General features: G+C 39.9%; 1 protein-coding gene across 3 annotated transcripts in view; it reads right to left on the reverse strand.

The window, feature by feature from the left end:
• Positions 1–26,741, reverse strand: part of DNAAF9 (dynein axonemal assembly factor 9) — a 130,236-nt gene that overhangs the window by 84,108 nt on the left and 19,387 nt on the right. For all 3 annotated transcript variants that reach the window (XM_042931495.1, XM_042931496.1, XM_042931494.1), the window contains exons 3-8: positions 25,037–25,156; positions 21,019–21,143; positions 20,039–20,135; positions 19,065–19,171; positions 12,294–12,371; positions 1,648–1,746 (exon numbers count right to left, since the gene is read on the reverse strand). In XM_042931495.1, the coding sequence (XP_042787429.1) occupies positions 1,648–1,746; positions 12,294–12,371; positions 19,065–19,171; positions 20,039–20,135; positions 21,019–21,143; positions 25,037–25,156 (626 nt within the window). The remainder of the gene's footprint in view (positions 1–1,647; positions 1,747–12,293; positions 12,372–19,064; positions 19,172–20,038; positions 20,136–21,018; positions 21,144–25,036; positions 25,157–26,741) is intronic.

Consider the following 26,741-nt stretch of genomic DNA (forward strand, 5'->3'; position numbering starts at 1 on the left):
AAAGTTGCAGGATATTTTCTTGTTAAGTGAAAAAGTGAAAATGACTACATGTATGTTGCCCTTCAATGAAAAAAACAAGAGGACATTAAGAAAATACACATGTATCTGCTCATGTGTGCAAAAGAAAAAAAAAGACAAATCAGAAATGAAGAGATTTGTTATCTACTGGTAGTAGAGTAGGTGGAAAATGGTGGAGTGAGGGAGTGAATGAGAAGGAGGTGATAGGAAACAAGGAGTGACATGTCACAGAATATACCTTTTTGAGTATCTTTTACTCTAGGAACCACAGTAATGAGAGAAAAAATAATCCAGAAAACTAAAAAGGGCACTGGTGAAATGTGGGACTACTTCACGTGGCCTAATATAGAGGTAACTAGAGTCTCTGAAAAAAAAGATGGACAGAAAAAATATCTGAACAAATAATGGCCAAAAACTTCCCAAACTAGATGAAAACTATGAATCCACAGATCCAAGAAGCTCAACAAGAGCCAAGCGCAAGAAACAAAGAAAATTATAGTGAGACACATCAAAATCAACTCAAAACCAGTAAAAAAAGAGAAAAGCTTAAAAGCTGCTAGAGGGGAAAAAAAACAGTTATACAGAGAGGAACAAAGATAAAGACGAAAGAACAGACCATCAGAAACAATGCAAGTGAGAAGACAGTGGAACAGCATCTTCCAGGTACAAAAAGGAAAAAACGGTCAACCAAGAATTCTATACGTGGCAAAATGTCTCCCAAAAATGAAGGTGAAATACAGATATTTTTTCAGACCTATACAAGTTGGAAGAATTCATCATCAGAAGGTTTTCACTATGAAACATATTAATGGACACTTCAGGGAGAAGGAAATGATACCAAATGGAAATCTGGGTCGTCACAAAGGAATGAAGAGCATCAAAAACAGTAACTACATGGGCAAATATGTAAGATTTTTTTTATTACTTAAATCTTCTTAGAAAGGATTAAAACGAGATTAAAAAGAGAACTGACTGCTTAAACAAAAATAATAGCAATGCGTTGGTGGCGTTTATAACATACGTAAAAGTGAGATGCATGACAACAAAGGTCAACACCAGCTCCAAAGATCAGGAGTCAGTGTAGCACAGGGGAGCTGAGGACTGGCGTGCAAAACCAAAGTAGGCCAAGTACAAGCTCAAGATTTGTCTTCTGATCCTTCTTACCGACTAGTTTTGGGCACTGGCCTATGCCTCGGTTCTTGATTTAGATACCACTGTTTACTCCTGGAGTGAATCTTACCCTGAATCTAGTAACTTCATCATTGTTTGCGTGGAAAAAAAAATTTACCTAGAGACTCAACTGACAAAGGTGTGCTACTCACATGTGGAAAATTATGTCTAGGCTTATCAACTACTGCCCAATAGAATTCCTTGCTGACATAGGTATCATGACACTGAAAAATGACTATCCATCTTATATAGGAGCTGGTACCAAACACCCAACTTCCTTATAGATGTTGGTAGGTTGGCATGGGGGTTAAAGACTTCTATACAGCATACAGCAAGGCATAAGGAAAGAATAAACATATTAGGATCGGTAGTGTTGCATTCTGAAAAAATTAACAAAACAAAAATAGAAACAATAAGTTAATCAGGTTTTTCTTTCTCTTTGACCCTTCCCTTACATACCTCACCCGCTTGAGATTCAGAAAGTTCCAGCAGGAAAGGAATTTCTGTATCAAAATTAGCAAAGAAGCTAGTCCACTGATGTTCAAAAGCCACCAAATCCTATGAAGAAAATGAAAAGGATAATGCATTTGGTTATATTAAGAAGTACTTTAGAAACATGAATCAGATCTCAAGTACTTAAGAATCATGAATCAGATCTCAAAATAGCACTGTTTAAATGTTTTAAAAGTTAACAGCAGGGGAGCCTGTTGTGGCTCAGCTGGTGAAGCATCAGACTTCAACCCAAGTCATGATCTCATGGTTTGTGAGTTCAAGTCCCACATCAGGTTTGAGCTGTCAGCACAGAGCCTGCTTCAGATCCTCTGTCTCCATCTCTCTCTGCACCTCCCCCACTCGCCCTCTCTCTCAATAAATAAACATTTAAAAAAGTTAACAGCAAACTACAGATACATGTTACAACATAGATGAACCTCAAAAACATGTCAAGTGAAAGAGGCCAGATATAAACGACCACCTGGTGTATTCTCCATTTATATGAGATATACAGAAAAGGCCAATCTATAGAGACAGAAAGTAGATCAGTGATTTGAATGAGGAACAGAGACTGACTGCAAGTGAACACAAGGGAATTTTTTGGGTTGATGAAAATATTCTAAAATTCGATTATGGTGATGGTTGTACAACTCTGTAAATTTCACTAAAAACTACTGAATTGTACATTTAAATGGGCAAATTTTATGGTATATAAATTATAGCATAATAAAATTGTTTAAAAAAAAAGGGGGGGGGCAGTAATGGCCACTCCAATACCTTTAGCAATCTTTGTTGGAAAGAGGGAACTATTTATGATGTATCTTAAAGATGGTACATCCTGTGCCAAAAGGGTCACATCAGTGGAGCTTTAAGGACAAGTTAGATGACCTTAGAAGTTGGGTGGTGCCATGGGTGGCCCAGAGCCCTCTCCTCCCTTACACCTTCCCCCAGTGGCAGTGGGAGGATTGTGAAACAGTGTGCCCTTCCCAGTTGACTCTCCTCTTTGTGCAACCTCTTTCCTTCCCTATCCCAGCTACTTTTCAGCCTCCTCTCTGAACTCATTCTGGTTCCCAGTCACCACACATTGCTTTGTGCTACTGGCTTTCCTTTAAAACATCATCAGTTAACCAAAAGGAAAAAAAAAATCATCTATGAGTTGCTTAAGACACTCAAACAGTATCCTTGTCTTATTCTGAAGTTGCTGATAATTTGTACTGAGATAAGTTATCTTCACTGCCCATCTCACAGTTTAAGTGTCTGTATGTTGGGCGCTGGACTAGTGCCTTGCTCACAGCAGGCATTCTGTTTGCTGCATTAAAACTTACTAGCTGGATTTACGCTCTCCTCCATTCTTCTCTCCCAGTCAGGGATAAGCAAGTACTCAGACCTATGGGCTCCGTGTTAGCCAGGTATTGAGTCTACTGGCCCTAGGCATAGAGCACAATGGACCCCTGCTGGGAATTCTTAGTGTAAACAACATTCTTACTAATGGCTCCGCTGCTTGTTGCCCAGATGATCTATATTTTATTTATAAATAAATACAGAAGTATATGTGTATATGTATCTAAAATTATTTTAAGTAATCACATGGGTGACAGTGCTGATACTGTTTTCTGAATATGTTTTATATATAATTTGGGATAAAAAAAATCAGGTATACATGTGAGAATATTTGTATATACATATGCAGAGAAAGACACACACAGAGAACTTCCTACTTCTATCCACTGAAGAGATATAGACACAATGACCAAACCAGTACCAATGAGCATTCACAGCACCTACACTGTTGTGCTAAAATACCACTCCCCAAACAAACTAGAACTTATTAGACAAATGACGATTCCAGACCTGGGACAGGAAATGTATAAGAGAACCCAGGAATCTCTTATCATAGTATATGGCAAGGAAGTTATCAAGGACTATTAGGGTTGTGTCAAAACAATTTGTAACCAACTTTAAGTGAGCTACTACCCAAAGATGGAACAAGCTGAACATCAGCAAAGATGGTAACTGCACTGGATAAAAACACATCAAATAGGTTTAAATCTATGAGTTCAAAATGAGATATATTAAAAAGAACTAACTGGTTACTTTTGGGAATGGTTGGGAACCAACTTTATTTTGAAAATTGATAAATAAAAGCAAGAATTCAAACAATTATCCTGTTCTTCCCACATGAACTCCACCACTGCATAACCAAATAATAGCAAGCTGAATTATTTCTCTTTAGAGAATATAAATGAAGAAGGAATTATAGAATTGGAATACTACCATTTTACAATGGTGAATTAAGGATCTAATTAATCAATTAAAGACCTAAGCACCATACATCAACGACTGTTCACAAAATTAAAAGAGATTCAATTACACATATATACTTCTTGTAAAGAATACCCTCTCAGAAGTAGTTTTCCCTCGAAAAATCATTCCTGACACTGATTAAACCTCTAGATTCAATTACCAATAATATAGAAATACATCAGACAGGGAAAATGTTAAACTACATGACAGGAATGTGATCAACAAATCCCAACGAGGATAACTATAAAACAAATGATCTGATTTCCTTAATAAATAGTTAAGTGGGGGTAGGGACAAAAAGAACCTATAGATTAAAAGAAACCTAAACACACACACACACACACACACACACACACACACACAGGCAAAGTTAAACTATGTATATAGTATACATAGTATGCAAAGTATAACTAGCATTATACATGAAGCACATTTGGAAGCACATTTTGATGATAAAATTGCAAAGAAAAGCAGGGGTCATTGCCATAGAATTCATGATAGTGTTATTCTTCGGGGAGTAGGAAAGAGGTGATGGGTTTGGCAAAAAGCACTCAGACTGCTTCTGGGGTGGCAAGACTCTGTTGCTTTGCTTTATAATGACTTATTAAATTACGTTATTAGTTTTATGTTCTTTTCTGAGTCTGTGTTAATAAAAAGTCTTTAAAAACAGACACACAAGTAATATACATTTATTACAGAAACTCAGAAAATCTAGAACAAAAATCACTGTTAACATTTTGGAAAATATGGGGCACCTGGGTGGCTCAGTCAGTTAGGCATCCGACTTCGGCTCAGGTCATGATCTCACAGCTCATGAGTTCGAGCCCTCTGTGCTGACAGCTCAGAGCCTGGAGCCTGCTTCAGAATCTGTCTCCTTCTCTCTTTGCCCCTCCCCCACTCGCATATTTTCTCTCTCTCTCTCTCTCTCTCTCTCAAAAAAGGAATAAACATTAAAAAAAATTAAAAAGAAAACATTTTGGAAAATGTTCTCATTCTAATTTTACAGACGTATTATATATATATACAAAATATGTGCATATGTTTTTTTTAAGTTTGTTTATTTTGAGAGAGAGCAAGCTTGACCACAAGTGGGGGAAGGGCCGAAAAAAGGAGAGACAGAATCCCAAGCAGGCCCTGCGCCATCAGCTCAGAGCCTAATGAGGGGTTCCAACTTAGCAACTGCGAGATCATGACCTGAGCCGAGATCAAGAGTCTGATGCTTAACCGACTATGCCACCCAGGAGACCCCAAATATTGTCTATTTGTAACGGAAATCTACAATTACCTGGGTCAGACTGTCCTACCCTACCACCTCTGTGCCTTGGCCCAGTAAACCAGACCTCCTGAGTTTGGGATCCTGACCTGCTGCTATCAGGTCCAATCAGTGCCCCTGATCCAGGGTCCAAGATAGTCTATGTGTTTTAGAGGATACACGAAAAAAGATGGGGCACTCTGTTCCAAAAAATTTCCCCAAGGGAGCCAGGTGTGTTAGTACTAATTACAGAATAAGATAGAATAAATCATTAAATACTGCTTTCAGCTCCATGCTAGGAGTGAACTGAAAGATGCAATGAATTCTCATATTAAAAATAACTAGCATTATACATGAAATGCCCACATAAATGTGCACACACACACACACACACACACAGAGTCTTAAAACACCCTAACATCCTTGTATTTCTCTATGCTCACTATAAAGATGAGGAGACTGAGGCACTTCAGAGTAAAGTGATCTACCTAAGGATGGAATACTAAAGAGGAGCAGAAGTGGAAATATATCTAGGCAGGAGATACCCAGAGCCTGTTTTTTCCACCACAGTATTCTCCAACTTTTCCAATGGATACTGTGTATGTAGGTAGAAATGGTCAGTTGCATTTGATGTGGAAGAAGGGAAAGTTTATCTGCTCAGACTCTTTGAAGTCAAATCCAGAAGACAGGCCCAGATAGATATCAAGGTCAGATACGCAGCAAAGGTCAGAAAATGCTTAGACTGTGTCAGTGTGCCTTCGTTCTTGGCTGGTGGCAAAAGATGCTGAACTTTAGTCAGAACTCTTGGCCCTACGCTGGCATCCTGCTCTCTGGTGGCTCAAAGTCCATATCCATGGCACCACCGGTAAGCTGAGCTGGCTTAAGGACTAGGCAAGGGGACAGCAGCCACATTTGAACAACTTCTCTCAATGTTGAAAAGGAGATGATTCTGGGGCTCAGACAGGTTCCTTCCCTGTGGCTAGAATGCTTATACCGCCGCCTCCTTGGTCTGGAAAATCTCTGATCACCACACATGCTCTGGGAAGCAATTCCAGGAAGAATGATTTTCCTTACCCTTTATGTTCCACTGCAATTACAGCAGTTACCAAAGTATGCTGCTATTATTGGCCTAAGAGCCCATTAAATAGTATGAGCAGGAGCCAGGTCTACCTATTTCTGTGACTTTAGCATAAGCACAGTATCCAAGAAATAGCAGGGATCAAGGACTATGTATTTAATAAATCAACAAGCAAAAAAAAAAACTCAAAGGCACTATACTGACTGACCAAGAGGGAAAAAAAAGCTCAATTTCAATATTTAAAAGTATTTTTATGAATTACACAATGCAATAAAAATGGGAAAATGAAAACAAGTGACCAATAAGACTATCACCTAAAGTTTCTAAGACACAGACATACAAACTTTACAAAGATGGAATACCTTTTACTTTTTTGCTAAATATATTTTGAACATCTTTCTATATCAAATTCAATTTTTAAAAAAAATTTTTAGTGTTTGTTTATTTTTGAGAGAGAGAGAGACAGAGCACGAGCAGGGGAGGAACAGAGAGAGAAAGAGACAGAGTGTGAGTGAGGGGTGGAGAGAGGCAGACACAGAATCTGAAGCAGGCTCCAGGCTCGGAGCTGTCAGCACAGAGCCCAACATGGGGCTTGAACTCAAGGACCATGAGATCATGACCTAAGCCAAAGTTAGACGGTCAACTGACTGAGCCACCCAGGCACCCCTATATCAAATCCAATTCTAAAACATCATTTCAAATGACAGTATAATGGGCCACTGAGATTTTTTTTTTTTTTTTTTTTTTTAGAGAATGAGTGCTAGGGAGAGGGGCGGAGAGGGAGAAAAATAATTTTTTTTTAAAGTTTATTTATTTTGAGAGAGAGGGAGAAAGAGTACCCCAAGCACTGTCAGCACAGAGTCAGATGTGGGGCTCAATCCCATGAACTGTGAGATCATGACCAAAGCCGAAATTAAGGGCCGGCTGCTCAACTGACAGCTACCCAGGTGCCCCTGAATAGTTTTATTTAACCAAATTCCTATTGTTGGACATTTACTTTGTCTACAGTTTTTATAAATACTTCAAGTGAACATTCTTCAGTGACATCTTTAATTTCTTCGGATAAATTACTAAATCGAAATTGCTGGGGGGCACCTGGGTGGCTCAGTCAGTTGAATGTCCAACTTCTGCTCAGGTCATGATCTCACAGTTCATGAATTCAAGCCCTGCATTAGGCTCTCCACTGTCAGCATGGAGTTGCTTCAGATTCTCTGCCGCCTCTTTCTCTGCCCCTCCCCCGCTAGCGCAGCATGCTCTTTCAAAAATAAGCAAACATTTAAAAAAATAAAAAAAAAAAATGCTGGGGGCACCTGGGTAGCTCAGTTGGTTAAGCATCCGACTTCGGCCTAGGTCACGATCTCGCGATTCGTGAGTTCAAGTCCCACATAGGGCTCTGGTGCTGACAGCTTGGAGCCTGGAGTCTGCCTCAGATTCTGTGTCTCCCTCTCTCTCTGCCCCTCCCCTGCTCACGCTCTGTCTCTCTCTGTCTCTCAAAAATAAATAAATGTTAAAAAAAATTAAAAAGAAAAAAAAAAAGAAATTGCTGGATAGGGATGCCAAATGTTCACTCAAGACAGGCATTTCACCTATTCCGTTGAAGGCCTCACTCTTACTCTGACAAGTGGCAACTCAATCTAGTCTTTTAGAAATTTCTAGCATTTTTATAGATGAAAAAGTAGCACCTCCTTGTAGTTTAATTAGTGTATTTGTGAGAACTGGTGCAGTTCATCTGTAAAGAATATTTCATGGAGGGGTGTCTGGGTGGCTCAGTCGGTTAGGCGTCCGACTTCGGCTCAGACCATGATCTCATAGTTCGTGAGTTTGAGCCCTGCCTTGGGCTCTCTGCTGTCAGCGCAGAGCCTGCTTAGGATCCTCTGTCCTCCTCTCTCTCTGCCCATTCTCCGCTGGTTCCCTCTATCTCAAAAAAACCAAAAACCAAAAAACCTTTAAAAGAAAAAAGAATATTTCATGGAAAAAATAATAAAAGAAAAAAATACACTTCACAGAGGAGTATGCACTCTCCCTCTTGAGATCTGTGGGATCCGACCAGGAAGCATGGAGCTGTACGTTCTCTGGCCATCAAAGAGCTGCCAGCAATGATTGGCCAATGGAAATTAAAGCCCAGATGTCAATCCTGGTTTAAGATTACAATCTTGGCAAAGGGGGAAATAAATATGAGCAGAAAAAGTATTTGGATGGTGGAGAGAAAAGAGGGTTTCAGAGAAGTTTGGAAGCTATGAAATAGCTGAGAGAAGGGGGAATAAGGCAAATTTTTAAAAAGTAATATAGGTATGGATTACACCCTTTTCAGTGATTTTCTAGAGACTCAAAGACTGGAATAGCATTTTTAAATACTTCTGGTTGTTGAATTTGAATTTTATTAAGGACATTTGTAAACTCACCACAAGAGATCCCTGTACAAATTTATTGTCATTTTTATACATATCTATAGTAGTTTTTATCCCACTTGGCGTTCAATGAGCTTCATGGATTTGTGGACTGATTTTATCAATTTGGAAAGTTCTTGGACAGTATCAACTCAGATTTCCTGCTGCATTTTCTCTCTACTCTCCTTTTGGGATTCTGACTATACTATGTTAGATCATCTGACATTGTTTGACAGGTACTGGATGCTCTGTTCTACTCCCCTTGCTGCTCTTCTCTTTGTCCTTCAGTTGAGAAATTGCCTTTGATATATCTTTAAGTTTAGAGAACACTTCTTCATTTGTATCTAGGCTGCTGTTAAGACAATCTAATGAATTCTTCATTTTAGATATAGTATTTTCATTTCTAGCATTTCCATTTAGTTCTTTTTCTACTTTTCAAGTCTCTGCTGAAATTTCTCATCTTTTCATGTATGCTGTTCTCTTTTTGTTCAGATTCTTCAGCATTTATTTTAATGTTTATTCATCCTTCAGAGAGAGAGAGAGACAGAGAGACAGAGAGACAGAGCATGAGCGGGGAAGGGGCAGAGAGAGAGGGAGACACAGAATCCAAAGAAGGCTCCAGGCACTGAGCTGTCAGCACAGAGCCTGACGTAGGGCTCAAACTCACGAACCGCAGGATCATGACCTGAGCTGAAGCTGGACACTTAACTGACTGAGCCACTCAGGCGGCCCTGATTCTTCAGCATTTTTATTAGCTACTTAAAATTCTTCATTAGTTAATTTCAATATCTGGATCTAATTCTCTTGACTGGTTTGTTTTTTTGAAGATTTTATTTTTAAAAATTTTTAATAATGTTTATTTTTGAGAGACAGAGAGAGAGAAAGAGAGCACGAGTTGGGGAGGGGCAGAGACAGAGACACAGGATCCAAAGTAGGCTCCAGGGTCTGAGCTGTCAGCACAGAGCCCAATGCAGGGCTCGAACTCATGAACCATGAGATCATGACCTGAACCAAAACTGGATGCTTAACCAACTGAGCCACCCAGGCACCCCTAAGATTTTATTTTTAAGTAATCTCTACACCCAGTGCAGGGCTTGAACTCAAAACCCTGAGATCAAGAATTGCATGCTTTACCGACTGAGCCAGTCAGGTGCCCTCTCTTGACTGTTTCTTGATAACAATAAAATTTTCTTCTAATTTTTTTTTTTTTTTTTTTTTTTTTTTACCACATGCCAGCCATTTTGTGATAAAAGAACAGTAAAAACTGAAGCAGGTAATATTTACCTTTACAAAAGTATACCTTTTCTTTTATCAGGTCATTAAAATAGGGATCCAAGGAATTTTGATCTACAATTGATCAGAGTCTGAGTCTGAGTACATTTGTGCATTTGTTAATTACTAAATTAAAATATTTTGAGGGTAGGGTCTGAACTTCAGCAGACTCTGCTCATGGGAAGTCAGAAAACCAGGGAAGGGCCTGGTCTATAGTCCATGGTGATTACCACTACTGCTTCTTCAGCCAAAAATGTCACCATCTGTTCAGGTGCAATTAAAAATATCCTTCTGGGGGGCACCTGGGTGGCTCAGTGGGTTAAGCGATCGACTTCGGCTCAGGTCATGATCTCGCAGTTTGTGAGTTCGAGCCCCGCATTGGGCTCTGTGCTGACAGCTCAGAGCCTGGAGCCTACTTACCTCAGATTCTGCGTCTCCCCCTCTCTACCCCTCCCCTGCTCATGCTCTGTGTGTGTCTCTCTCTCAATAATAAATGTTAAAGAAAAAAAAAATTTTTTTAAAATATCCTTCTGGGGTGTCTGGGGGGCTCAGTTGATTAAACAGCTGACTCTTGATTTTTTTTTTTTAATGTTTATTTTTGAGAGAGAGAAAGACAGAGAGAGAGAGAGAGAGACAGAGAGTGAGTACAAGTGGAGGAGGACAGAGGATCTGAAGCAGGCTCTGCACTGTCAGTACGGAGCCCGATGTGGGGCTCCAACTCAAGAACTGTGAGACGACCTGAGCTGAAGTCGGAGGCTCAACTGACTGAACCACCCAGGTGCCCCAGACTCTGGATTTTGGCTCAGGTCATGATCTCATGGTTCATAAGTTCGAGCCCCACCTCAGGCTCCATGCTGACAGTGCAGAGCCTACTTGGGATTCTCTGCTCTCCCTCTCCCCCCGACCCTACACCTCAAAATAAATAAACAAACTTAAAAATGTCCTTCTGTGTGGTCCCTCTCAATGGGCTCCAGAGATGCTTCCAATGTTCTCCAAACTACAATGCTACATTTAGCCTCCATGTGTGAACAATGGCATCCTCACATTCAAATGACTGCAGGCAAGTTGGGTATGGGTCTCAGACAGTTGTAGAAACTCCTAAACTACTTATCTCTCTTTCTTTGTGGTTAAATTTTATCATTTTTGCATTCTTATGTTACACGTTTTTGCATTTTCACTTTTTTCCATAATTAGGCTAGACATGGATTGATGATGATGATGACTAGGTCTCTTCAAAGGATAAAAAGTTCAGGTTTTATTTTTCTTTTATATTTAATTAGAAATGTTTAAACAGAATGGCTGTTCAATTTTATCAAATGCCTTTTAGACACCTATGGAATCATCACAAATCGTTCCAAGGAGAAAAATTAGTATAGTGATTACACTAATAGGTTTCCTGACACTAAACCAAATATTGTACCCTTGTTAAGCTCTATTTCATCAGGGAATACTCTGACATGGTACTGGATTCTATTTGCTAATATTTTACTTAAAATACAGGCATCAACATGGATAAGTGAGACCGGTCTGCAGTTTTCATTTTTGTTATTTTCATTGGGTTTTAATAATATAACTAAATTAATTAAAACGCTACACACTGTTCTTCTTCTATGCATATCTAGCCATGGCCACTGAGAGATACTGCTGAGCTGCTTCACCACAGCAAGTATTCCCAGAGCCTTAGTTTTATCCGTTGCTCCTCACTGCAAAGTGTTCCACCCAACTTCATGTTTTCTTCCAAGTTCAGATGAACAGTTAATGCCCGACCCTCTAATCCAGGAATCAACAAGTTATGGCTTGTGGGCAGGCCACATATTTTTTAAAATAAAGTCTCCTTGGAACACAGACACCCCCATTCATTTAAGCACTGTCCACAGGTGCTCTCAGGCTACAATAGCACTGCCGAGTAGTTCTAACAGAGATGGAGGGCACACAAAGCCTACATGTGCTGACCTCTGCTCTAATTCTTAATTTGTTTAAGCCCAACCCCATCTTTGCTTTCTTTTTGTCACAGAGAAAGAGTACAAAAAGACATCCTCTGTATTGTTTGTCTAAAGTCCAGCCCAACCGAGAGAATGTCTTTAGGTGGAAATGTAAACCCTGGTAGGCAGCTTTGGCTTCGCCTCAGGTGAGGTTTCCTCACAGCAAAAGAGGCAGTATCACTTTTCCAGGTCCACTTCTACTCCCAAGGAGTTCAAGATAACAATCTGGGAAGAAATTGTTCAGACAAAAATATCTCTTGCATTTCTTCAAATACTGTTAGTGGATAAGTGAGCTGGCTGTAATATTTATAAGTTAAATATATAGTTAGGCTCCTTACTTCTGAAAGCAAACTCTCCAGAGACATAGGATCCATCTTGCTGTAGACGTTCCATAGATTCAAACTCACATCCTGCAGCTGCAACATAGGGCAAAAACATTGAAATAACTGAGTCAATATCACTATAACAATCAGATTTATCAGAAATGACTATCTTGGTGAAAACTAAGTGATTAGACTAATAAATCAAACTTTTATCAATTATACTAGAACCAATACATATTAATAAATGCTATCCAACTCAAGGAAACTAACTTTACAGAAACTTTGGTACATCTTTTGACTATCTTCAATGATGAGTACATATACATATATGTACATACACACATTTATTTGCCTTTGCTTAAGTTTTTTAATTAAAATAATACATGCTCATGGTTTAAAAAAAATCAAATAGTACTAAAGGCTTAGAATAAAACATGTGACTCGCCTACTCCAATCTTTCTCCAAACCTCCACTGTCACAGAGGCTATCACTCACAAGTCTCTTAACATTTTCTTTCTGGTAGTTACCTCCAAATTTTGATATAACATGCTTCTATCACTATTTGATTTCTCAATTTAGAAATTAAATATTAACCATCCCTATTCTCACACTTTTTCTCCACATACCTATACCCTAACATCATCTAATATCATGACTTTTTAATTATACCAGTAATTACTATTTATAACATTAAGATCATACATACATTATTTACTATAGGAACATGTATGCTATACTCCTAGTTGCATTCTTAAACCAATTTTATTTTTCTTAGGGCTACCGACAGAGTCATTTTTTTTCACTTGTGCGGTTAAAATAAAAATCAACCCTGAAGTTTTTTCTAATTGTCCCACCCAATTAGCTATGTTTACACTAGGGTTTCTAAACATCAACACTACTATCATTTGGGGCCAGATATTTCTTTGCTGTGAGGCACTTCCCTATGCATTGTAGGAGGCTTAGCAGCATCGCTGGCTTTTACTCACTAGATGCCTATAACACTGCTACCCCCAGACAATCCAAAAGTAATTCCAAACACTGTAAAATGTTTCAGAGGTGGGATGTTGGGGAAGGGGCAACAAAATCATCTTGACTGATAACCAATGACTTAAACATATCAGATAATCTAATAATTCTTTTTCTTACCTCATTCTGGTCTGGCTGTTATGTAAGCTTGCTGTGCAACTACAACTTTTGCTTTGAGAGTTCTCTTTGCTATCATCCTGAAGCTTTCAGGTGATGGATTTGGTTCCAGGGCTTACTTCTCTCTTTCTTAATTAACTCACTTGTTTACAGGAGTACATCCTCAAATAGCTTTTTTAAAAATATTTATTTATTTTTGAGGGGCGGGGAAGGGCAGAGAGAGAATCCCAAGCAGGTTCTCTATTGTCAAGGCAGAGCCCAACACAGGGCTCAATCTCACGAACCGTGAGCTGAGCTGAAATCAAGAGTCGGATGCTCAACCGACTGAGCCACCCAGGTGCCCCTCCAATATCTTTTCAGAAGGCAAAAGTTTTTTAGTTTTAAAATGTCTTTATTCTGTCCTCAGGCCTGACTGACAGCTCATTAATGCTCTTTCCATTCTTTTGGATTCTTCACTCTCTCCATGCTTTACCTTGATAGTTTCTACTGCTATAGCTTCAAATTCACTAATCTTTTCTTCTGCAGTGTCTAATCTATTGTTAAAACCTCTCCCATCTCAGACAATGTAGTTTTTACCTCCAGAAGCTCAATTTGGGTCTTTTGAAAATTTTCTCTCTCTGTTCAACAAGTTCAATTTTCCTCCTAGCTTCTTGAAAATATGAAATACAGTTAGAATAACTATTTTAATGTTCTTTGCTAATTCTAACATTTCTGTCACTTCTAGGTCAATTTTGAATGATTACCTTATTATCAGTCATGTTTTCCCATTTCTTTGTAAAGCGGATAATCTTTGGATGCTAGACATTGTGAATTTCACCTTGTTGGAGACTACGTATTTTTGTATTCCTATAAATATTCTTGTGCTTTGTTCTGGAATGCAGTTAAGTTACTTGGAAACAGTTTGATCCCTTTAGATCTTGCTTTTATGAATTTTTAGGAGGTCTAGAGCAGTGCTCAGTTTAGGGGTGACTATTCCCCATTACTGAGACAAAACCCTTCTGAGGACTCTACTCAGTGCCCTTTGAATTATGTGTTTTTCCAGTCTAACTGTTCCCAGCCCTTAGCATGTATCAGGCACTGTTCTGGATTACTTTTCAGATGTCTTTTTTTTTTTTTAATGTTTATTTATTTCTGAGACAGAGAAAGACAGAGCATGAATGGGGGAGGGGCAGAGAGAGAGGGAGACACAGAATCAGAAGCAGGCTCCAGGCTCTGAGCTGTCAGCACAGAGCCCGACGCGGGGCTCGAACTCACAAACCGTGAGATCATGACCTGAGCCGGAGTCGGTCACTTAACAGACTGAGCCACCCAGGCACCCCCAGATGTCTTTTGTTTAACTCTTGCCTTTGGTAGTTACCTGACACATGGATGAATTGATCAATACTCTTGAATACTTGGGATGGGGGGAGGGGCAGGGAAATCTTGGCAGACCTTTGGTGTTCTCTCTCTGGGCATTTTCCTTTTTAGTACTCTAGCTGCTCTCTTACCAGACCCTTCACTGCATCTTCTCAACTCAGGAAATACACTAGGATTCACATGGATATCCCCCTCCCAATGCCATGGCCTGAAAATTTTTCTCAAATTACTAAGCTAGCGAAATCATGGGGCTGTGCTTGCCTTTTTTTTTTTTTTTTTTTTTTTAATGTTTATTTATTTATCTTGAGAGAGAGAGAAAGAGCTCGAGCAGGGGAGGGGCAAAGAGAGGAAGAAAGAGAATCCCAAGCAGGCTCTGCACTGCCAGCACAGAGCCTGATGAGGGGCTCGAGCTCATGAACCATGAGATCATGACCCGAGCTGAGATCAAGAGTTGCTCGCTGAACCGACTGAGCCATCTAGGTGCCCCTGACCTTGTTTATTTCTATTTCTCAGGGAATCACTATTTCTCAGTGTCTGATGCCTAGTGTCTTGAAAACATATTTTGTTTCTTGTTTGTTCTTTTGGTTTGGTTAGGTTGGGTTGTTTTGGGAAGGAGAGAAATCTGGTTCCTATTGCCTTATGTAGGTGATTTATTTTTTTCTTCTGGAAGCTGTGATATTCTTTTATTCTTAGTGTTCAAAAAAGGCATAGATAGATTTAAGGTTTTTTTTCTTCATTTATATTTAAGTCATTTAATTTAAAAGTTGTATTCTCTTTATCACTGGAAATTGTTTATTCTTTTAAAAAATTTTCTCCCTCCTGATAACCTCTGCTCTAACTTTCTGCAACTCCAACTTGTATATCAGACTTCTTGGAACAGTTCTCTATGTCTTTTAATTTTTATCTCATATATTCTGTCTCCTTGATTTTTAAATTTTACATTTTTAGAAAATTTCCTAACTTTACCTCCCAGCCCCTCTATTAATTTTATTAATTATAATTTCCCAGAGCTCTTATTTTCGTCATGTTAATTTATGACAACATAACACTTGTTCTATGGTCACCAAATCTTGTCTGGGCATCCAAAGTGGAGTTTTAGGTCTTAAATTTTCCTCTATATCTTAATTATCTTTGGGTCTTACCCAATGTCTTTAAAAAAAAAAAATCTTGATCTTTTCCTTTAAAGTTACAGGTATTTAAAGCAAATGTCTCGTGATCTTTGGTTGCCTGTTTTTATTTCAAAATGGAAAGGCTAATTGGAAGCTTCATGCTTTCAGCAGAGCTGGTCAACTACCAGAAAGTTTTTTTAGGGAGAGCAGACAGCCAGCAGGTGGTTATTCAGGATCCCTACTCCCTTACATTCTAAATCTCAATAGACTGATTTAATATATTTGGCCCCTTTCTCTGTAACCTGGAACAGCTTTTCAAGTGTCAACTGATTTGATTTTTTGAGGGTGCTGAATTAAATTTCTAATTTTAAATGCAAACGTTAACTCTACTATTAATTTTGAGACATAACATTTCCTCATGTCATCCATCTCCCTTTTTAATTCTGTGTGTCCTACCTATCATTTCTCTTTTTACAAATTCCATTCTTTTTTTTCTTTTTTAATTTTTAAAGTTTATTTTGAGAGAGACAGAGTATGAGCAGGGGAAAGGCAGAGAGACAGAGACAGAGAGAGAGAGAGAGAGAGAGAGAATCCCCAGCAGGCTCTGCAGAGTCAGTACAGAGCCCAATATGGGGCTTGAACTCACCAAACTTTGAGATCATGACCTGAGTGGAAATTAGAAGTCAGACGCTTAACTAACTGAGCCACCCAGGCGTCTCTTTACAATTTACCCATTCTTAACAGGTACAAAAGAGATCATCTTTTTTCTCATTTTTATTTTATTTCCTGGAGAAACCGTTTTTAAAAAGCACGCTTATCTCTGCATCTAATATGCTATGGTTTCCTTCCTATATTTTGTTGAATCTTATTCGTTAAGTTTCATTCCACCTTTCAATACGAACATCTTCTGTTTGTCCATAAAAAGGTAAATGAATGTTTGTTCTATGGTTACTCTCATTATTCAGAAGTTTGCTATTAGAATCCTCTCCTTGGGAGCTAGCTGATGTAAATTTACTTTACTAGGTCACAGCTCCAGCAGCTGGAGAGTTAAGAAGGAGGAAGCCGAAGGCAGGGAAAGCCCCAGCAGAGGAACTTCCCTGTGCTGCTTCCCAGGAAGAGTTCTCTATCTCATAACTGAGTTTGATCCAGCCTAAATGCCAAGTATAAGTGATGTGGATCTGGTTTCCTCTCTCATGCTGGCACCTACTACATCAGGGACATAGCAACCTCTGGGTTAATGACTTTGTTCTGGGTGTGGACATACAACAAAACAGAAATTTTTAATAAAATTAAGTTTCTAGTGTCCGTAGTTCTCCTTCTCTTGACCTTCAAATGATGCAAAAGTATTTCTGGCTCAGACAGTTATCAGGCCTTAGGTATGTGACTCAGAGTGGAGTACTGCTCCATATCCTAAAGGCCGATAAGGAAGAGAACTGGGGTGGGGGTGGGGGAGAGACGAGATGGACAACAACAGGAAAAGTATTGGAGAGAATGACAATTAGCAACTACAAAGAAGGGAAGAATCTGGAGAAAGGGATCTTGAGAGAAGACTTACAGTAGCCCGACTACATGGTGTGTGTGGTTTCTTCCACCCTACAGAAAAGATCTACATTACCTCGTAAAGGTTTTTTAGAAGGGGATTTTGTGCCTTTTGGATCTGTCTGCACAGTGTAATGCTCCTCAAGGCAGGAGCCAGAAAGGCCTGCCACATGTGGTCTGCAAGAACCCTGCGACCTCCTAGTGTACTGCTTTTTCATGCTAATCTACCCACAGCACAGGGCTTAGGAGCACAGGCTCTGAAGCCAGACCCTCTGGATTTGGTCCCACCCCCGCCCCTCACCAGCTACTAGCTCTGTGCTTTTGGGAAATTCATTTAACCTCTCTGTAGAATAGGAACTAATAGTACCTACTTCAGAGGGTTCTTTTGTAAGAATTACAGCCAACTCATATGAAGTGCTTAGAACAGTGCCTGGCATATAGGAGACACTATAAATGCCCAGTTTATACAATTAATTAAAAATAAATATTAGCATTATTGCTAAAAATTTTAAGCTTCCTCTCTACCTCCTATGGCTTGCCCCCTTCAAGCCCTTACTCTTCTAAATTAGAGAGCATTACTTCCTAGCGGGAGCAGCTCCCACAGCCTTGTTTACTAATAACTTCTGCTGTTGTAGTCAATGTGAGAATACTACAGTTTTGGAGCAGGAAAAGTGGAGTCAAGTGGTGTGCTTCTCTTCAACCCTATAGCCCATGTTTCTTCCATATTAGGGAGTCTACCAGGCAAGCACCCACTCACTTCCTAGGGATTCTGCTACTTCTTGGAAAGGAGAGGTAGCAATTAGCCCTGGGTCATGCTTCCAAAGGTCCCACTTACTCTATGCCCAATAGTATGTCCCCATTCTGAGCATGTCAATACTCACTCCCTATTTCTGTGCTGGGGGCTGGTCATCTCACTGAGGATCCTTTAGAGGCCCGTGGATGCTTCTGGGGATGCTGCTAACCTACCAGGCCATCCTCCTTAATATGCACTCTGGATGACCCCCTCTCCCAGACTCATTCATCAATTCACTTAACAAATATTTATGGGTCATCTCCTAGATAAAAGAATATTGAAATAAAAGATACTGTTCTTAACACAAAAGATAACCCTTTTATTCCTCTAGTATATTGTACTTAGACAAAATTTTGCACTGTCCTTTTCATTGCTCTTGAATAGTTCTCAAGTTATATGAATTTCTGAGATACAAACCACAACAATGAAAAGACTATTTTTGTTCTCAAGGAGCTTCCAGTCCAGAGACCAAGGGCAGGTGGATACATGAACAGGGGTGTGTGGAAAATGTATAACATAGGACAAAAAAAAAAAAAAAAAAGCTGTAAGAGGATTCAGCCTAGGATGCTACAAGAGTAGACTGGAAGAACAATGGTATCAGAATGGGGAAAAGAGAGAAAGGAGGACAGAGAGAAACTCCTAGAAGAAAGGACATATGAGTTCTGTTTGGGGACCAGCTTTAAACAACAACTATTTTCCATTTCAAGTCTTTTAACTTGCTCCATACTCTTGAGAGGTCACTATTAGCTTTTCAGTGTTATAATGATGCACAATCACAATGTGGGGGTCCTTCATAAAGATTGCAGGTGGCAGATAAAAGCCAGGCATACTGTCTTTCATACATACCTCATATTTCATGGTAAAAAATCCATCCCCTCCAATGCCCTCAAGTGCAAAGGCCTGTACAATTGGCCACTTCTCTACTACAAACATATCAAATATCTGCAAGTGACCTAGAGGAATCAAATACAACAACATGTATCAAATACCATCCTGGATATAACAGTCTAAACCTGATCTTAAGTGGTTACCCAGGCATCTCTCACAAGTTCATTACGGTCACATTTAGCAGAATAAAAGTAAAACAGATAAAATGCTTAGATATTAAAACTAGAAATTAAAAATGAAAGTCATAGAAAATGCAAACCATAACAAGCTACATAAATTCAGATTTCTCTATAGTATAGCACACTCTGGTTTCCTAAGTAAGCAAGTAAGTTAACGAATAAATAGTGGCCTATTACATCTGACTTGCATCACTTAACAGATATAATTATTAACAGACCCAAACTCGGCTCTTCCCACCCTTAAGAAACATAGCCAATCAACTTCCTTAAGGGAAAATTACCAAATCAAAAATTTTCCTTTCTTGCAGCAATAGCTCCAATGTGCAAAGTTTAAGAAAAAAATAAGATATAAGTACTGCTAAATGTGTTGACTTTTTCCTTTATTTTTACACATTTTTCAGCCTCTCTGTCAGCATATTTTTAACAGCTACTATTTCTTATTACCAAGAGGCTCCACAGCTATACTCTACATACAGTAGCAAATGGCACAGCTAGACGGCAACTGTGGTAAATCCCTTATCAGTTCTTCCTTCTGAATAGATGGCCTGCTGTGTTTTTTAGAAACTACAGTTATAAGTAACCAGCTTGCACAGAAAAATCCCCAAAGTTCATTCTGTTTGATCCTCTGCCTTTAGTAAAAATAGATCAATGGGTTTCCCAGGTGAATGCCTCCAATGGAAGGGGGAGGTAGAAACACTGGATTCACACATCATCCAAGCAAAGTTCTAATAGGGCTTGCTGTCAGATACTCACCTTGGGAGCTGTAAGGAATGCCAATTCTACTACAGTCTCGAACCATGTCCACAAAGCTGGCAATTTTAAATTCTTCTGCAGCTTCCTCATCTTCATACTAAAGAGGGAAATTGAAAGGAAAACAGGCTCTCAGGTGACATCATGCAAAATCCCCTATTTCCTCGGTATTTTATCAATCAGAGTTATGGCAAATGACATTTATAGAGGACTGCACCCAAGAGGGTGTTTCCAAAGCCAACTTCTTGTGTTGCCTTACACCACACATAAAAACCAACTCAAAATAGATCAGATACCTAAATGCAAGAGATAACATTTGCCTCCAAAATTCCCCAAACGCTCACATGGAAAGAAGGGTGCTTCCCATGTTGTTCAAGGGCCAACTGTACATCAGTATATTTTGCGATTCCATTCTATTTTTCTTCTTGTATTAGAAGTCTGTTGTGTTATTTTAGTGATTGCTTACAATTTATAACAAACATCTTTAACATTAAAAAAAAAAAAGAAAGAAGAGTTTTTAACCCACATCAGGTCACAATTTCTATGAAATCCTAAATCTCAAGTCCCAATTTGATTTCCAGCCAAACACTTGAAAAGAACCCCAAAACAAACAAATACCAAGAAATCCAAACACAGAAATGTCACAAAGCTTATCAAACTCTCCTGAGGCAGTCCATGGCACTAGTCCTCTGAGAGAATGGGCTCAGGCTGGTGATGAACAAGTAGGACAGGAAGCTAGGGTCACAAGCCTACGACTAGGTCCCAATCTGAAGAGTCCTTTTTGTCTCTGTCAGGCATACAATTTATCTATAAGGTAGCCTCATAATGAATTATGAGAAGTTCCACTAAAACAAGTAACTTTTTTTGTGTAACCACATCCTGCAAAGTGATTTTTTTAAGGGGCCTCCTGGTCCAGATCTACACTTTTTTTGAAGAATATCCTTAGAGTGTCTCTAAGTGCCTGTTCTATCTTTTCTCCTTACCTCATTTTCGGTCATGCAATGGAAATGCAGATTTCTCCAATGTGCCACATAGGGTAAGAGATAGCGATAGTTTACAGGATTACAGTACAGATGGACACTATCTGATTTTACCAATATAATTACATCTGTAAGGAAAACAAATTTAAAACACAAGATTGTCAAAGGCATTTCTTTTGCACATTTTCTGTCCACCTAATTAATAAAACCATTAAAAAACTATTTCAGAGAAAAGGTAACAAAACTCTAAACTAAAAATTCTTTAAGTAGACAACGTGCCTCAAAGTGACTGTGGAACACTCACGTGTGGACAGCAAGGATTTTCTAGTTCCCACGCGATGCTCCAATCATTGTGGCCCTCTGGTTATGACAATGCAGGCACAGAATAAGTCAAAAGAACAGCCTTCAAAGTGTTCTGCTTTTGCAAAGTTCAACACAGTCACATGTATGGTATCAGACTTAGCTGGGTGTTTTGCTGCAGAGATAAACACCAAATGGATGTGCCACAGCCTAACACCACTGAGGCAGGAAATATCACCGACTATGGCCAGTGATGGTTTTCCTGCAGACCTCAGTGTCTAAAGCCCTTGGCTGTTGACTCAAGGCAATCATGGGCCTGAGGATGTCACTGTTCAGCTCTCTGGGAAGCGTTACTATGTACTGGGGTGAACTTTGTACACAGGAAAAGCTGGGAGGAAGGAAGTAGAGGCAAGTGGACAAAGCTGCTATAAATAGATCAGCAGCTCACAGACTTAAGGGGTAATCACGGATGTTGCTGGGTCAAATAAATAAAACAATTCCAAGAGTACGAATAAATTTAGGTAAATTAACAGAAGAGCCATGGAATGGGGCAGGAATATTAAAGCAGTTTGAAGACTGAGAAAGCAGTCATACTTCCAAAAGAAAAGCAGAGCTCACTGCATGGCTCCTCAGAGCCATCTCAGGCATCTCTCTAACAAGATGACGCGAGGGAAGTTGCTGCAGGAGGTGGCTGGAAGTGAGAGAAGCGTGGGGGCAGAGAACACCTGAAGCAGCAGGTTTAGGACAATGCCAACACAGTAACACAGTGTGACAGCCAATATTCTACAAAAACCTAAGCCCGATGAATACTGACTGCAGCTGATGACACCAATGGGTGGCCTCTTGAAATAAAGCTCCAGGATGCTGGCCTTTGATTTTTCAAAAATCACTCTGTGCTCCACACCTGACCAGACCCGGGTATCCTAGGGAATGCAGTATGGTGCAGCATATTCACTGCTGACTCTTAGTTAAGCACCAAAGCCAAAAGGTGGCAAGAGATGGGAAAAGGGTACCCTCTCACCCTGTTGGTCCTCTTCACACAGGCCCTCTAATAAGAGCCTTGCCCTGAATTACTTGTAGAACGTGTGCTGAAGAGAGACTGACATCACCTGGAGAGCCTGAGGGTTTCCTAAGACTGTGCACTACACTAATGTGTAACACTCCACAAGGAATTAGGATCCAATAAAAGAAATAATGCAACAGCTACTAAGCCTAATTAAGCATTTTCAGAATCTCATAGGACTCTGATGTCATTAAAAATTTTTGTTTTTGTGGGGCGCCTGGGTGGCGCAGTCGGTTAAGCGTCCGACTTCAGCCAGGTCACGATCTCGCGGTCCGTGAGTTCGAGCCCCGCGTCAGGCTCTGGGCTGATGGCTCGGAGCCTGGAGCCTGTTTCCGATTCTGTGTCTCCCTCTCTCTCTGCCCCTGCCCCATTCATGCTCTGTCTCTCTCTGTCCCAAAAATAAATAAAAAACGTTGAAAAAAAAAAAAAATTAAAAAAAAAATTTTTTTTGTTTTTGTTTTTTAATAAATCCTTCATGTTGGCCTCTTTTCCTCTCACAGAGATCAAAATGTAGATGCACAGGGGTACCTGACTGGCTCAGTCAACAGAGCATGGAACGCTTGATCTCAGAGTCATGAGTTCAAGCCCCATGATGGGTATGGAGCCTACTTAATTAAAAAAAAAAAGAAAAAGAAAGAAAGTAGGGGCACCTGGGTGGCTCAGTCGGTTGAGTGTCCGACTCTTGATTTTAGCTCAGATCATGATCTGGTTGGTGGGTTTGAGCCCCACTGCACTGACAGTGGAGAGCCTGCTTGGGATTCTCTCTCTCTCCCTCTCTCTCTATCCCACCCCTGCTTGTGTGCTCTCTCTCTCAAAATAAATAAATAAACTTTAAAAAAATTAAACTTCAAAAAAAAATGTAGATGCTTAAATGCAGTGATCTCAGTTTGCCAATTACTAGGATTTAAAACATGAAGTTACTAATTCACTTTTAATTCATTAATGATTTATTTTTCTTCAAAGAATTCTTTCAAAGAAAATGCTCATTTCATAAATACCCATTGTGCCAGGTGACAGGATAAAGACAATGATAAACAAAAAAGCACACCTTTGAGGATTTAAACTTTCCTTAAGTTCAGTACCATACTGTCCTTAGCAACCTTGGCTTCAGTGAAATGTATGGCTGGTATGAGCACCTGTCTTTTTATAACTCTAAATGAGCTGCCAAGATGAATTCTTTCTAAACCAGTAGATGCTGTCCAGCATGAAGAAACATTTTCAAAAATCAAAATCTGAAACTAAATTTGAATTAAAAGAAATTATTTTTTTAATTTTATTTATTTATTTTGAGAGAGAGAGGAGGAGCAGGGGAGGGGCAGAGAGAGAATCCAAAGCCCACTCTACACTGTCACCACAGAGCCCCACATGGGGCTGGAACTCACAAACCATGAGATCATGACCTGGGCCAAAATCAAGAACTGAACGCTTAACCGACTGAGCCACCTAGGTGCCCCAAATTGAAAGAAATTTAATGGAAGTGAAGCCTGCTCTGTCTGCACTTCCTAATAAAAACGAAATCTTTAATCAATCTATAAGGATACACACTATTAAGGATTTTACCACAGAAGAATTTTTACAAACAGTAGACCAGGGTTCTGTAACCTTGGTACTATTGACAGTTCAGACCAGATCATGCTTTGTTGTGGAAGGCTGTCCTGTGCATTGTAGATGTTCAGCAGTCACTGAACATCAGTTCGTCAACAATAGCTGGGACAACTGAAAATGTCTTCAGATATTGCCAAATGTCCCTTGGGGAATAAAACTGCTTCCACTTTATAATTTTTTTTGAAAGTTTAATTTGAGAGCAAGAGAGAGAGAGAGCATGCAGACAGGAGGAGCAGAGGGAGGGTGAGATAGAGGATCCTAAGCAGGGTCCGCACTGTCAGCACAGAGCCAATGGGGGGCTCAAACTCATGAACCACAAAATCATAATCTGAGTCAAAACCAAGAGTCCAGACACTTAACTGACTGAGCCACCCAGGTGCCCAAAACTGCCCCCACTTTAAAACCACTGCACTACATCCACTGCAAGATTACTTTAATATCAGATGTTTGCTTTCATGCACTCCCCAGCTGCTTCACAAGAGCTGCCTGTCTCTTGTCCAGTTTGATTTGCCTATTCCTGTGTCTCCTGATCCATCTGGCAAACAAGTCATGATGCTAAGTATGTGCTATCAGAGACAGCTCCTGGGCATCAGCCCACAACAGCATCAACACAGGGAGAGTGTCTCAGAGCTAAAGAAAGGGGAATGTAAGCAGAAAGCCTCCATTGTAGTCATGGGCATCTTCATGAATTAAAGTCACACAGAAAACAATTCCCAAAGACGGAGCAGGACAAAGAGCCTTTGTTCCTAAGCTGAAGATCCACATGAAGTCTTCCTTGTAGGAGTAGCCTGCAGGCTCATCCTTTACCCACAAGTGAATGTGCTTTCACAGGACAACAGCACATAATCTGAACCTCCCAGCACACAGAGGCAGTGGGCAATTCAGAGGAAAACTAGTGCTTTGCCAAGAAAATATAAAACCAAACTGATATGTATTTTTCCCCCTAAAACTAATTTACCCATTAAACATATTCTGAAAACTACTGGTCACTAGTCTTCTATCAACCAGCAGGTGACCAATAGGAGCACACTATTTACTACTATATATACTCACCATCTAGAACTTCTTCAGAAAACCCTGTTTTCTCAAAATCACTTGCATTCTGATTGTACAAACCAAACAGAAGATAATTTGCCAGCTCTCTGCAGCCTTCATTGTACCTGCTATCGATTCCTGCAAGGCAAAGAAGGCTCTGATCAGTGGTATTGTACTATGGGAAGCAAATAAGTCCCAGTAATTTGCCCCTGCTCAGCAAAACCCTGATGGTTAGGTTAAAGGCAGAAGCTCATACCAGTTTTGTGCCAGGAACCAAACTAAACAACCCTATGAAAGAAGCATCAAGTACTCTTACTTGGATTTCAAGATCTATATAGTTGAGACAATTAAACCATATACATTATTGAAGCTATTAATTTCCAAAAGGCAATTTTTGAGTATAGAATGAAGCAGAAAATATGGTCTAGGTCCTTTGGTGCCTGTTTAAATACTGTGGAATACTGTTCAGCTGGAATAGGGGGATAGAAAATATTCACTTTTCAAAGAGAGCTTTAACAAAACATGGGGTATCAAATAAAGACAGATTAAGGTGGTTTGAAAAGAATTAAGAGAAGTGAAAAAGAGGACAAGTGAATGGAACCACAGACACCTATCATTTCACAAATATTTATCAGGCTCAAGGTCTACACTGTGCTGGATGCTGGAATGTGTGGTGAACATGACTGCAAACGGCCCTCAAGACGCTTACAGTCTAGTGGGGCTGGATCAGAGACAAAAGGAAATTAAACAACACTGCCTTCACTACTGCCTGGTTCCTGAGTATCTGTGAAAGCCCAGAGCTATGGCTCTGGGCAAGAGGAATGTCTCACAGGCAAGGCAGTAGCTGTCTAGTTGAGACTGAGGAAGGAGTTAGAGCAGAGAGACCTCCAAGAATAGAAACATGGCTGGAGCCTGGAAAAGAAGACTGTCAATGGTCATCTGGACAAGGGACAAGTGAAAGGTAGAAAGTAACGGTCACTTAGACCAGAGGGGCCCAGGACTGCTTGTGGCAGAGGACTTCTAATGTAAGAGAACTCCCATCTCAGTTGAGATTATAAGAGAACAGCCCTCCCTGTTTATCTCATTCAACACTTCAGCCAAGGGAGGGGTGAAAAAGAATCAAAGTCAGAATGGACTGCTATCTACGGCCCAACATTTAAAGGGCTACAGAGTTAAAAACAAACAGTGGACTGGGCAGACCTAGCTTCAATGTTTATTTATTTTTGAGAGACAGAGAGAGACAGAGCACGAGGAGGGGAGGGGCAGAGAGAAGGAGTCACAGAATCCGAAGCAGGCCCCAGGCTCTGAGCTGTCAGCACAGAGCCCAATGCGGGACTTGAACTCACAAACCGTGAGATCATGACCTGAGCCGAAGCTGAAGCCGGCACTTAACCGACGGAGCCACCCAGGCGCCCCTGGGCAGACCTAGCTTCAGCATGTCTACCTCTAAGGATTCCAGCCGCATAAACTGTTAACATGAAAAAGACTATGTAAAATTAAAGGCAAATGAAACTATATATAGGCACTGTGCTTAAGCTGATAATGTTGTTTCTCATGGGGTATTATAGGTTAACAATTCTGATGTTGCTGAATATGTATACTAGAATTAAGTAAACTGATGGTGGATGATGGGCGCCAAGTTTCTCACTGATGAAGTAGGAGTTTACAGGTAAACGAAAGGGGGAAGCTAGAAAAATCTATGTAGTAATTGGTTAGGCTGGAG

Source organism: Panthera leo, chromosome A3 (assembly GCF_018350215.1).
Source record: "Panthera leo isolate Ple1 chromosome A3, P.leo_Ple1_pat1.1, whole genome shotgun sequence".
Taxonomy (NCBI): Eukaryota; Metazoa; Chordata; class Mammalia; order Carnivora; family Felidae; genus Panthera; species Panthera leo.